The sequence below is a fragment of the Lampris incognitus genome, chromosome 5 (genome assembly GCF_029633865.1).
Source record: "Lampris incognitus isolate fLamInc1 chromosome 5, fLamInc1.hap2, whole genome shotgun sequence".
Taxonomy (NCBI): Eukaryota; Metazoa; Chordata; class Actinopteri; order Lampriformes; family Lampridae; genus Lampris; species Lampris incognitus.
Genome location: NC_079215.1, coordinates 12,531,176 through 12,545,285, shown reverse-complemented (window position 1 = coordinate 12,545,285; position 14,110 = coordinate 12,531,176). Strand labels below are relative to the sequence as shown.

The following is a 14,110-nucleotide window of genomic DNA, read 5'->3' as shown; positions in this document are numbered from 1 at the left end:
TCCTCCGATACATGTGGAGTCGCCAGCTGCTTCTTTTCACCTGACAGTGAGGAGTTTCACCAGGGGGACGTAGCGTGTGGGAGAATCGTGCTATTCCCCCCAGTCCCCTCAGTCCCCCCGAACAGGCACCCCGACCGACCAGAGGAGGCGGTAGTGCAGCGACCAGGACACATACCCACATCCGACTTCCCACCCGCAGACATGGCCAATTGTGTCTGTAGGGACGCCCGACCTGGCCAGAGGTAACACGGGGATTCAAACCGGCGATTCCCATGTTGGTAGGCAACGGAATAGACCGCTACGCTACCCGGACACCCCACAAAGGTTGTTCTTTTATTCAAATGGTCGGTTTTATTGCAAATCTTATTCTTGTCCTTGAGGGATGATCAAAAAGGGCGGCGCTGATGGACAGAGGAAGACAAGGCAGATACGTACCATCACTGCAAGATCAGTTCCAGTTTTCCTGTCCGCTGTGGAAAGAGAGTAAAATAAAATGATTACCATTAGCTCTGCCTGGCATTTACCGACATCCAAGACTTTCTCATCTATCTCCAGACAAGCAGGCGATATCAAGGGCCAAAAAGGGAAACTGTTTGAGATCCACGAGTGATATGTCAGGTAAGGTGATATCACCCCTGTGGGATGTATCAGAAAATAACTAATGTTTCCTTGCTTGCAGTTGGCTGCTGGAAGGGGCGTGGGACATCATGGTGGGTGAAATGATGCACAGAAGGATAAGAAAAGGGGTAGAATTAATAGATGAGATGCTGTGAAGAAGAAAAAGAGAGAAATTGCCGAAACAGCGACCAAAGTCATCTGGGTGAGGTCAAGTTGAAAAGGACAAAATGGTTGACTGTTTAGTAGTTGTTAGATGGCTGCTGGCTGTCTTTCGCTTCTCGCTCGTTTGATTAGTTGGGTCTCGGTGGACGGATGGATATTATTGACGATCTGTACCTCTCTGCCGGGGGGGTCGCATGCCTTTGTGTCACCAGTCTGGGTAGCATGGGGGAGCAGAGGCCCGTGGAAACCGTGTCAGGGTATTGTAGTAGGGGGAGCTACAGTACATGAATGAATGCACACATGCATGCACCCACACCACACACACATACACACACACACACACACACACACACACATATAGATACAGTACACAAATAAATATGCATACAAGGATTATTTCTAAAATGTGCATCACTAGGGGAGTCTCATGCACGTTCACACCCGTACACACAGAACCCTCCATGACTGCCTCCGTAGCATGCATCCATGCAGAGCCGGCGGTTAATACTCATACCTGGCCATAGTGGGGTTGCCATGGTTATCAAACACTTGTTCACCATGGTTACCTGTATTACCCGTACTGTAACACACAAGAGTGAGGGTGGACACGGGTCAGGTGAGAAAGACAGAATGGGAGGACTCCTCCATGAAAAAAAAGAATGAAAAAAGAAAAAGAAACAATGATGGAGGCATTTTATGAGGGCCTCATTCTTAATGGGGAGGAAGAGAGCGGAGAGGTATGATGTGAAACGAGCTGACATGCAAAGGGGGGGGGAGAAAAAGACCATGCATGCCTGAAGACTGTGCATGCTCGCAAGAGTTGAAAGGATCCAAATGCATTGCATACCGCCATGCTGTGGAACAGATGGGAGAGAAGGAAAGGACGCTCAGATCGGTGACACATGTCAAAGTGCAACAAGCCACGGGTAAGAGGAACTGTGACGACGACGGAGGAAATGTCAAGAGGCACAAAAAGGAATGGAAGAAAATGAAAGAATAAAAGAAATGTCAGCAGGAGAGAAGGAGAGAGAGAGAGAGAGAGAGGCATAATTTGATTACTTTCAACTTGATTGCCATTCACGAGAGAAAAGGCTGAGGAAAAACTAGCAGAGAACAACTACAGAAATGTGCACAATTGTGGCTTTATTCGACCGTGTGTGTGTGTGTGTGTGGGGGGGGGTTTGAATGTGAATACTTACTCGTCAAATACATCCTCTGTGTCCATCCTTCTGTAGAACTTGGCCAGCTTGACAGAGAGAATGATACTGGGGACCAGCAGGATACAGCATCCTCCCAGACCAAACCAGAATGTGTTCTGCAAATCACACACAGACACACACACAGTTTACTCGCATACATTTTCGAAGTTTTCCGTGCTTTTCCATTCCAAGATGAGCTACAAAGGCTGATGAAGGACTCCTCTTGTACCCAACGTGAAGGTCTGGATCAGTTTTTCTGCATTACAACGCCGGGGAAACTGCAGCTCTCGTGTCCCCCGTCTGAATTACAGACTGCCATCAGTAATAACAGGTTTTAACTTTTTGCTGCTACAGTACACACACACACACACACACAGACACGTATATAGACACACGCATACAGACCATAAAAAGTGTACGCGTTGCAAAATGCCTTCACATTAGCGGACACACACATGTTTAAGTGTGCCGCAGGGAACACAGACCGACACGTGTGTCTGTCCACATGAACACACGCACAGAGCCTGCACACATGGCTGGCAGACCGATATAAAAATGCCCTGTTTATATTGACCACAACCTGCGGGTTGTCTTATGCTGAACACCCCCCCCCCCCATGCACACACAACTGCACACACAAGATACACAGCAGATACATAGATAAACAAAACTTTACAAGTTCTCGGGGGTTTGGCAGTGGACGGTAAGAGGCTTATATGTGTGTAACCCAAATACCTCCAAAAAAGAGCCCATCCCAGCTCAGAGATTTAAGAACATACTGTACGAATACCTGCAGCGAAAAAAACCTGTCCTCGCACCGAGAACACACGGCTTCTTTCAAACGGTTAAAGAAAACCGTGTCTCCGGTGGAGATCCACGGGACTCGTCGCCGTATATGATGAAATGATCCCCGCCAGTCACATGCATACATGTACACACATGTACAAGAACATTCACTCACACACACACATACAGATGCTCAGACCCACAAGTCTGCACACACACACACACAAGTATTGTTACAATGTCTCACCACTGAGTCGACAACAAAACTGCAGGCGACAATTTCAATGCTGTCCACAAGGTTGCTGATGGGCTTACACTGGGCTACCTCTGCAGTCAGCTGTAGGACAAAACACACACACACACACACACACACACACACACACACACACACACACACACAGATGTTCAGCTAAATAACAGCGGTGGTGCTCTGCGATTTCTGCTGATCAACAAACTTGCAACTTGGCTTGTATGACCACACAGGTTTCAGATTTGTAAAGTAGGCCATGTGAAGCACTACACACAACATCCAGTTCATTCTTAATGGGAATTGCGTTAATTTTTTTTTTTTTTTGCAAATTAACTTTTCATATATACATGTTGTTTAGACATCATTGTTAAGTTTATATTTTGAACGGACTGCTTGCAAAAAGCAAATGAGTAAAACACAGGAGGAAGCTGGGAATATACTCACGGAGTTTTTCACCCATTCTGTGTATTGTCGGAAGTAGCTCACCAAGGTCTGTGTGTAGCCATTCTTTTCCTAGACACCAAAGTGAAGGGTGAGGATGTGTTTTGCTAAAAAAATATCAACTTTGTGTGTGTGTGTGTGTGTGTGTGTGTGTGTGTGTGTGTGTGTGTGTGTGTGTGTGTGTGTGTGTGTGTACTTGGGGACCCGATTATGTCCAAACCGTTGTAATTTTTCTCGACAATAACTTGGTCTGACCCTAAACTGCATCTGAACAAGGATCGGAAATAACCTGCGGTACCTGAGAACCCATGAAGACACACACATCACACCAGGGTGATAGCAAAGGTAGATGTGTGTTTGTGTGTGTGTGTTTGTGTGTGTGGTGCACGGGGCTATGCTAGCCCTTCACCTGTTTAACCACATGTGAGGCGTTATTAGTGATGAGATACTCTGCTGCGTCGATGGCACTCAGGATGTTGGTGACCTTGACCTGGGAGGGAAAGAGAGCAATAAAGGAGAGCGAGAAAAAAGTCATTAAGCACGCACTACAGACCCAGTGTACACAATGTTTTTGTCAGTTGTATGTCGTATTTCCTTTACCGGTAGATCATCGGCTGTCCTCTGCAGCTGCCTGATGCTTTGGCTCAGTGAACTCTGCATTGGTAAAAAAGACACGCACCATCACCCAACTAAACCTAACATACTCCCAACACTGCATATTAGTGCGAGTCCTTTTTTTGTAAGGTACGCTCCACAACACCACATCACACAGACAACAAACACCATCACACCAACTACAATGCACCACCAGCAGCTTACCCGTGCTCTGACATATTTCTTTGCCATCATTTTATAAAGAGGAGGAAGAGAGAAAAGAGGCAAGGTTGAGGGGGACAATAAATAAAGGGTGTGAGAAAAGCTGCCCCCACCAGGGAGGAAGTTCACATTGGAAGTTGCAGCATGCATGAGTTGACCTACAGTATGTGGACATGACTGTATTGGTGTTCTTACGTTTGTGTGTGTGTGTATGTGTACGTGTACATGTGGGAAGTGAGTATGCTGGTGAAGTTTTTGTGTACAACATCAGTTCTTTGTGTGCGTTTGTGATGTGGCTAGGTGATTACCATTGCTTGCTCCATCTGAACCACCTGTTCCTTGTGAATCTGTCTAATGCTGCTGGCGTGGCCTTTCAGTGCATTCTCCAGGGCTCCACGCGGCTATACGCACACATACACATACAGACGCACACATAAGAACAAACACACAAAAATACAAAATGGTGAATGTATGCCAACACACACACAGACATGCAAACATGCCCCCCCCCCCCCCCGCGCGCTGCATGCTCCATATGCTGTTAAATAGCCCAGTTATCATTCCATGGACATGCTGTGTCTGGGTGTGTATTTGTGTGTGCCTTCAGAGTGAATGGTTCGCTTGTTTAAACCAAAGCGCCTCATGACGGACCATGAAGCAGAAGTATTTTCCAAAGAGAAGCTGTCTGGCTGTTTTTCTTCCTCACTGGAGTATATGCAGACACACACAGAAAGAGGTTCGCATGAAAAAAAAAATCATTTTCTGTAAGTCAAAGCGGGGCTCAACTAAAGAGTTTTTGTATATGTCTCACAATGAGACGCACAAGTGGAAGCGAGGCACCTCCACTTCTATTTAAGGGGGATACCCAGTATCTGTTCCTTCTAGTCTACAGGCCCCCCCACCCCAAATCCTCTTTTGGTTTTATAAACGAATTCTCAGAGCAATATTCATGGCTGCTGCACCTCTAACAGTAAGTGCCGAATTTTTATCCCTGATTGATTCTTTAAATTTATCTCGCTCGCCGACTGAGCCCACTCACTGTCAGGGCGTGCTCTAGATCTTGTTTTATCTTATGGTCTTACACTATCTGACTTGATGTGCGCTGATCCTTGTATTTCTGATCACTGTTGTATATGTTTTAATTCGGTTATACCAACTTGTTTTATCTGCTCATGTGCCCAGTTACAGTCTAGAATTTTTAATTCTACCTCTGCCAATATTTTTAGTAGTTTTGAATACTATCCGATACAGAGCCCTTATTATCAGTGGGTGAGCATCTAACTAATTTCAATATCATCTGCAATTCCATCCTTGATGAAACTGCACTATTTAAAACCAGCAAAACTAAACACGTGTCCCAGCCCTGGATAAATGATAACACTTGTGTTTTAAAATGTAAATGTCATAAAGCAAAGCGTCAGTGGAAGGCCTCTCTCTCTGGCCACCACGAGGAATTTAAGGCTCTGATGAAGCTCTTCAACAAAGGTTAAAAGCGCTGGACACACTTTTCCCATCTCACTGAATCTAATATTTCTAATCCCAAGGGTGCTTTTTAACATTGTAAGCCGTGCCACCGATGCTCCCCCTGTCCCCTCTGTAGACGCTTCTCCTGAAATCTGCAACGAGTCTTTAAACTTTTTCACTCAATAGAGCTCTTTCCTTCGTCAGAGTTTTACCTCACCCATAGAGTCCCCGTCAGTTTGTTTACCCGCTAGGCCGAATACTTGTTTTGAGCTCTTCAACCTATGCTGTTAGATATGGTTAACAAAATGAACCCTTCCTCCTGTCCTCTGGACATTCTCCCCCCTCAGCTTTTAAAGAAGTTTTTAACATAATTTGTCTGAATAATTTGTCTAACTTGTCTTTACACTAAACATTTTTAGTAGCTCTCTTTCTTCTGGTACTGTACCTCGTGATTTCAAAAATGCTCTTGTTCGACCTGCTAAAGAAACCTGGACTCAGTCCGCAGTGGTGTAGCGGTCTAAGCATCAGCTTTGTGTCGATGCAGTTGTCCACTGGGGACCGGGGTTCGCGCCCCGGTCTCGCCAGATCTGACTATGGCCTGACTCGATGAAGCAGCAATAATTGGTCAACGCTGTCTTTGGGAGGGGGGTGGAGTCGGCTTGTGTTCGTCACATGAATGCGTCTCTGTGTGTGTCGGAAAAAGCAGTGGTTCGGCCTGCAGTCGCCTTGTCACGAAAATGGCGAGGCGTCTCCTTCGAGACTGCCGGCTGGAGAGATGCAGTTGGCGAACGCATGCAGTACGAGGGTGGGTGTTTGAACTAAAATAGGGATCGATTGGCCACTAAATTGGGAGAAAAAGGGAAAAATCAGAAATAAATTTACAAAAGACACCTGGACTCAGTTCAAATGATTTCAACAATTTTAGATCTATCTCTAAACTTTCTTTTTTGGCCAGTCCTGGGGAAGATTGTTGCAAATCAATTTTAGCCTTTATGAACGATAACCCAATGTTTGAATTTTTCCAATCAGGTTTTAGAGCTCACCACAGTACAGAAACTGTCCTTCTTAAGGTCATAAATGACTTGCTTTTAGCTGCTGATGCTGGATGCCCCTCCATTTTAGTAGTCCTAGATCTAAGTGCAGCGTTTGTCAATTGATCACACCATCCTCTTGTCCCGTTCAGAGCAATGGGTGGGCATCAGTGGCACGGCCCTTGAATGGTTTAAGTTATACCTCACAAACAGGACTTTCTGTGTTGGTATTGCTGAGTCTAGGTCTTCCACTTCTACACTGCATTGTGGGGTTCCTCAGGGTCCAGTACTTGGCCTGATCTGTTCACCATGCTGCCTTTGGAACATCTCACAAGACCACACAACGGCCGTTTACATTTTTATGCAGACAATACCCAAGTTTACCTTAGCCGTGAGCCCAATAACTTCAATGAAAATTTTTCACTTATAAAGTGTCTCGAGGACTTTCATAAATAGATGACTCAAAATATCCTTCAACGCAACTCAAAACTGACTGAGATACTTCTATTTGGCACTGATTCCTCCAACACTCAAATTACGAACTTACTAGGTTCACACTCTCATATTATTACTCCACATTACTTTGAGCAGCCACATCAAATCTGTCATACAGTCATGCTTTTTTCAACTGGGGAACATTTCTAAAATTAAGCCATTTCTATCTACCAAAAACCTTGAAACAGTCATTCGTGCTTTTATTTCCTCATGGCTAGATTATTACAACTCCCATTTCTCCGTCTGCATCGAAAAGTCTCTCTCCTCACTACAAGTAATCCAAAATGCAGCTGCCAGGATTTTAACAGGTACCAGAAAACGACACTTGGGGGCGGCACAGTGGCACAGTGGTTAGCGCGGTCGCCTCACAGCAAGAAGGTCCTGGGTTCGAGCCCTGGGGTAGTCCAACTTTAGAGGTCGTCCAGGGTTGTCCTCTGTGTGGCGTTTGCATTGTTCTCCCCGTGTCTTTGTGGGTTTCCTCTGGGTGCTCCAGTTTCCTCCCACAGTCCAAAGACATATAGGTCAGGTGAATCGGTCATACTAAATTGTCCCTAGGTGTGAATGTGTGTGTGTGATGGCCTGGCAGCCTGTCCAGAGTATCTCCCCGCCTGCCGCCCAATGACTGCTGGGATAGGCTCCAGCATCCCCACAACCCTGAGCAGGATAAGCGGTTTGGATAATGGATGGATAGATTACACCTATCCTTTCATCTTTGCACCGGCTGCCTGTTAGTTTTAGATTTAAAAATTTTACTTAACACTTTTAAAGCCTGGAACGGTTTGGCCCCAAGCTATATTTCTGACCTTTTAACTCCCCATGTGCTGTCACAGGCCCTGAGGTCCCCAAATGCTGCTCTCCTTGTGGTTTCTAAATCCAGACTAAAAAACAAAGGTGACAGAGCGTTTGCCATGAGGGTCCCCAAGCTTTGGAACGACCTTCCAGAGGAGATTAGGATGGCTATGTCTATCTCTTCTTTTAAGTCTCTTCTTAAAACACACTTTTATAGTCTAGCCTTCCTGTGAGCCTTTTATCCTACCTTCCCACACCATTTGTTTTATTGTTTTAATTTCTATTGTTATGCTTTATTACTGTGTTTTATGTTTTATTGCTTTATCTTATTTACTGTTACTATTTATCATTTTTATTATTAACACTTTCATGATTCCTGTTGTTTTGTTTTTCCTTGTTTTCCTGTGAAACACCTTGTAAACTTTGAATTTGAAAGGTGCTATATAAATAAAGGTTTATTATTATTATTATTATATTTTCTTATGGTCTGTAGAAGTCCACCATTCTCAGAGAGAAACCAGAGTGGAGCTGAATGAGACTCACCAGCTGGTCAGCCTGGGCCTCCAGGTCGTTGGAGAACCCCAGAAGATCCACTTGAGTGACACCCTTATTCACCTAAAACAAACATACACAAAACGAGGAGAGAATTATGGGGAGATAATCTTGTATACTTATACACAGAGAAAATACACAGACACACACACACACACACACGTATTACCTCAGCAAGGTAAGCCGAGTAGTCGATCTCTCCAACTCCAGAATTGGCAAAGTTGATAAGACTGTCTCGGCCTTCCTGCTCCAACAGGGTGATATCCTCGAGGTTAACCTGGATACTCTCAAACACCTTGGCCAGGTCCTTGTTGTACTATCGTTACATAGACACACACACACACACTGATCTTGTTCATCTCGCTCCAAACACAAATCAGTGCATAAAAAGGGTCAACAGAAAGACAGCTATTAGCAAGGTTATTCTGTAACCTGGTGACATAGGTTCAATCCTCAATGTGCCCCCATACCTTCTGTCTCCAGGGGTACTGAACTAACAGTCTGACTCTGAGCCTCAACCAGATGGCGAAAAGAGAGAATGCTCCCCTTGTTTGATCCACAACGTGTAAATGATGCCAAATTTGCAAACAAGGGCCTAAACCAATGCACGCCCACACAGCCAGCAGATACTTACCACAGTCCTGTTGAGGAAGGAGTTGACATAGAACATGTTTTCTAGCTGCAGAGCATGGTACAGGCCATTGTTCTCATAGCAATCCCTATGAGAGGAATACACACAAGCACAGTCACTCGTTGTCTCTCCTTTTGTATCACTGATGTTAGTTTGTACCTTATGTGCGTGCTCGTGCTCTGAGTCTTACTGGTACATGCTGCCCACTGTCAAGTCCAAATTGGGGTTTTGAAACACCATTTCTGCGAGAATGTTCTTCTTGGCTGGATGAACTATGTATGGGGTGTCTATGATCTACAAGAATAACAAAAGACACACAAATGTCAGTGCACAGAGTCAAGGGGCGATCTGTTATGTAAACACTATTTTACTCAGATGAAAGAAAACAGTAAAAATATGCAGGGTGAGAGAAAAGAAAGATGACTGAAGAGAGGAGGAAGAAGAGGTGTAGTATTTACATGTCGTACCTGAAACAGTTGTCGGTTAGCCAGCGGTTCACACAGCAGTTTCTCCATGTTGCCGCTGACAATGAACAAAGTGGTTACCGCCCCCATCAGGACCCAGGCGAAGAGAAAACTGAAACCCACTCCACTGACGATGAAAAGGAGACAGAGACGGTCGATAGTGTCACACCAACAGACCCAAGACCCTTTTGTCTGTCAATCTGAGCATCTCTAGGTTTCTGACTACCCCTCATTCTGTCTTTGTCTAGCCCATGGAAACTTACGCCACAAGAAGGTTGCCGCCAGTGTTTGAAAGGCAGCCACGGGTAGTGGGGCTGGCCTGCTTGTCGTAGCCACAGATGCCACAAAGCAGACCCAGGACGTTGAAGGCCAAGATGAGGACGACCATGCACAGGGCTCCCACACAGCCAATCCATCTGTAACACACACACACACACACACACACACACACACACACACCTTTTGATGAACTTAAACCAGAAAACACCCTAGTTAATGATGATGGCATTGCTGCACACATACAACCTAATATAACAATACTACCTATAGCTATGCTTACAAACACATTTAGCAACACACACACACACACACATAGATACTCCTACACACACACTTACCTGTAGAAGTCTATCTGGTCTATCTGTGGGTAGTAGGACTCGAGGCTCTTCTGTCTTTCGTTTAGGAAGATGCTGAAGTTGGCCATCGAGGGCTCTATTGGAAACTGCTTAAAGAAGCCAATGATCTCCCCCCCAATCTTGTCCAGCATGCCTTTCACTCCTATAGACAGACATACAGATAGGCAAACACACACACACACACACACACACAAACACAATCACATAAGATAAAATCTTGCTATTTATATTTTCATTGGCGTTTGTGCTATTGCTACTGTTACCGGGGAGGAGGGGGGGGGGGGACACCATATTGTAAAGTTGCAAGGTTGTGAAAGAGAAGAGAGGAAAGTAAGGACTTACGAGGAAGAGCTGTGGTTTCATCCACAAGTAGGCAGTTTGTAGATAAGAGGGAGAGAGAGAACGTAAACTTTAAAGAGTCCACAGGCAGGGGCGCCGCCAGGGATTTTGCACCCCGATAAAGAATATGGCTGAGCGCCTTTTATTTATTTAATTAATCAAATAATTATTTTATTATTTTCCTGACTTCTCTAAACATTAAACCCCTTCCTCTACCTTCATCCCATGCTACCAGCCTGCCCAACAATCCCCTCTCCAACAGCTTCTCCAATAAGGGACCCGTCTTCTTAGGTTGACAAATTTACATATAAAATGCTCTTAACAAAAAGGAATGTGATGCCACCATAGCCCAGACTGAACCTGTGGGCTCTTTCCTGTGGATCTCTCCTTCCCGTGGATCGCGAATCAGAGAGGTCTTCGACAAGATCTGGCCATATGCCATTGGGTAATCGGGTGGGATCATTATTTTTCTCTTCAATATTTTTTGAGCACCGTTGTGGCGCCCCCTCTAGTCTGGCGCCCTTAGAATCTTCATAACATTATACCCACTTACGGCCCCACTGTCCACAGGTGGTCTCACTACCCCACAATGAACTGAAGGTAGAAATGCTGTGCAGTTGGACTGAGATAAACAAACACACACACACAGACACACACTCACACACACATACAAAACATACACGTACCTGAAACAACGTTCTTAGTTTGCTCCTTGACGAGCCTCGGGGTATCATTAAAAGACGAGTAACCCTAGAGGCAGGAAAAAAGAGAAAATCTGAAAATGGAGAACAAGGCACCTCTTTTTCCGATCACCGGGAATGTGGGCCGTGGACAGAGACATGGATCTGTGTATAATAAACACGAGGGGTTGACGGGGGGTAGCGGTTAACCTATGGAGGATCGTGTAACTAACCTTCTGGACAATGTTGCTCAGGTCTGTCTTCAGCACGGTGTCAACGGTGGCCAACGGCCGAGTGACGTCTGGGAGCTGTCACACAGCAGAAAAAAGAGGAAGAGGGCGTGAAAAAAAAGAGAACACTTAAGAGGTACAGCAGAACATTTAGAAATGCTAGTTTTCCATTTCCATTTTTCCCCAATTTTGTTGCCATTTATGGGTAATTGTGTGTGTTCGACATTTTCCAGTGAAGATGACACGCTGTACCTTGGTGAAGTCGGCGTTGACTCTCAGCTGGGACAGCGTGGCACGGATGGTGTTGCAGGTGTGGGCGACCGCGCCGTTAGTGCAGGTGGGGTCGGACAGGGTGTTGGACAGAGAGGCGCGCTCCCCAGACAGACTGACCTGCAGTTTCATCGTGCCCTCCTGAAGGACCTCCAGCGAGGAGCCAACGCTCTCCAGGGCTTCCTTGGTCTCCCGCATGGCTACGCGGGGGCAGACAATGAGGGGAAGGGAAGGAAAGGACGATGTTGGAGGTCTGTGTGCGCACACACACACAGATACACTTACAGCACAGGGACACATCCTACTACTGTATGGTGAGGATTCATTCACACAACCAGTTTGAGGGGAAGAGAACAGGACTTGGTTTCGCTGACCACAGAGCAGCAATGCGCCGCTGAAGAGCAGTGGTTCTCAACCGCCGATCCGTGACCTGGCCCCAGTTCAGGGAGTATAGTTTATGTGGCTACAGAGTCACGTGCATTTATTTTTCCAAATTGCACGATCTCTCACTTTTTTCCTCATGGTGCACCGATGTGCGCTACATCCAGTGTGTGGTCTGTCTATGCAAATAATGGAGGAGATTTGGGGTTAAAGTTCAATCAGAACGATACCGAGATCTTCTTTTCTCTGTTTTATGCATTTGCTGCAGGTACGAGCAGGGTGCCAACGGAACAACACAAATTATTTTAAAGGCAGAAAGCCCGCACTCCACCCCCCCCTCCCCCTCACCAATGTTGTCTTTATTCAGTTTCATTATATTTTGACAGTCGGAGGGAGGAAAAACCGACAAACATGTAAGCTTGTTGGGCCTTCGTCAGTGTCTCAGTGTCCGTGCCCCCCCCCCCCCACACACACACACACACGTCCCGTCCATGGGAAAAATTAAAAATGCACAACGACGACCGAAAGGTTGAGAACCCCTGCGGTTTCAGGACACGATAGTGACAGAGGACAAGTTCTACTGAAAATCAAGACATGGTCACCACAAAGCCAGTCCTCTAAAAAAAAAAGAGCTCCTGTTACCTTTAATGGCACTCTCAACTTTTGCTGCATGGGTGAAAGGTAGTTAAGAGGAAATGAGAATGAGTAAGAGGGAATGGTGAGCTTGAATGAAGAAAAGAGACATGTCTTTGATAAAAAACCCAGAGGACTCGCATCACAGGCTCCGTATGAAAGGATATGCACGGAGAGGGGAACCATAAGAGACTGAAAATCTTATTTTTTTGAAAGGGGGGGGGTTTCCCCCCTTTTCCCCCCCCAATTGTATCCGGCCAATTACCCCTCTCTTCCGAGCCATCCCGGTCTCTGCTCCACCCCCTCTGCCGATCTGGGGAGGGCTGCAGACTACCGCATGCCTCCTCCAATACATGTGGAGTCGCCAGCTGCTTCTTTTCACCTGACAGTCAGGAGTTTCGCCAGGGGGATGTAGCGCGTGGGAGGATCACGCTATTCCCCCCAGTTCAACCTCCTCCCTGAACAGGCGCCCCGACCGACCAGAGGAGGCGTCAGTGCAGCGACCAGGACACATACCCACATCCGGCTTCCCACCCACAGACAAGTCCAATTGTGTCTGTAGGGATGCCCGACCAAGTCGGAGGTAACACGGAGATTCGAACCGGTGATCCCCGTGTTGGTAGGCAACGGAATAGACCACCATGGTACCCGGTGAAAAGCTTCATTTTAACGCATTTGCAAGCTGTGACAAGACGCTGGGTTCTGTTTTGGCTCGACTGTGCAGTCGTCTGAGCTAGCCGAAACTATGAGGTATTACAGGGGGCTGCGTTACCTCCTGCCATGCGTAAGGCGGTGTCCAGGGAGGGAACCACCTCTTTCTCAAGCTGACTGTGGATCCTACCGCCCAGCAAAGGTCCAACGTCTGGCAAACAACATAGCACAGTTAGACCGGCAAGCTAGGCTAGAAGGTCACATTTCAGGCATACATCTACAGTAAAAAAAAAAATTTAGTCAAATCTGTAAAGTGTTCAACTCACTGTCCAGGTCCGACAGGACTTTGTTCTTTGCTGTGGTGTACTGGGCTGTCAGGTATTCAATTTGCTGCAACAAGACACACAATCACTTCAGTAGGGTTGGGCATCGAGCCGGTTCCAAAATTCCGATTCCGAAGGGATCGTTAAGAAATTCAAGTGTCGATTCTGCCTACAGGTTCCTAAATACCGTAGCGAATTCGGGGGACCGGTATCGCCCGCACCGCAGGAGACCTCGCTGACCGCTCGACTAAAGGGTCAGACCCGCGAGCC

General features: G+C 46.3%; 1 protein-coding gene across 1 annotated transcript in view; it reads right to left on the bottom strand.

Moving 5' to 3' along the window:
- Positions 1-985: 985 nt before the first annotated feature.
- prom1b (prominin 1 b) overlaps positions 986-14,110 on the bottom strand; it is a 36,474-nt gene continuing 23,349 nt past the window's right edge. Inside the window, exons 6-27 of the mRNA XM_056280322.1 lie at positions 13,844-13,907; positions 13,639-13,728; positions 12,876-12,899; positions 11,835-12,052; positions 11,586-11,660; positions 11,359-11,422; positions 10,676-10,684; positions 10,316-10,475; positions 9,962-10,114; positions 9,702-9,825; positions 9,425-9,528; positions 9,238-9,322; positions 8,773-8,919; positions 8,595-8,666; positions 4,581-4,673; positions 4,276-4,293; positions 4,057-4,110; positions 3,866-3,946; positions 3,460-3,528; positions 3,013-3,102; positions 1,980-2,095; positions 986-1,055 (exon numbers count right to left, since the gene is read on the bottom strand). Coding sequence (XP_056136297.1) covers positions 986-1,055; positions 1,980-2,095; positions 3,013-3,102; positions 3,460-3,528; positions 3,866-3,946; positions 4,057-4,110; positions 4,276-4,293; positions 4,581-4,673; positions 8,595-8,666; positions 8,773-8,919; positions 9,238-9,322; positions 9,425-9,528; positions 9,702-9,825; positions 9,962-10,114; positions 10,316-10,475; positions 10,676-10,684; positions 11,359-11,422; positions 11,586-11,660; positions 11,835-12,052; positions 12,876-12,899; positions 13,639-13,728; positions 13,844-13,907 — 1,980 coding nt within the window. The remainder of the gene's footprint in view (positions 1,056-1,979; positions 2,096-3,012; positions 3,103-3,459; positions 3,529-3,865; positions 3,947-4,056; positions 4,111-4,275; positions 4,294-4,580; positions 4,674-8,594; positions 8,667-8,772; positions 8,920-9,237; positions 9,323-9,424; positions 9,529-9,701; positions 9,826-9,961; positions 10,115-10,315; positions 10,476-10,675; positions 10,685-11,358; positions 11,423-11,585; positions 11,661-11,834; positions 12,053-12,875; positions 12,900-13,638; positions 13,729-13,843; positions 13,908-14,110) is intronic.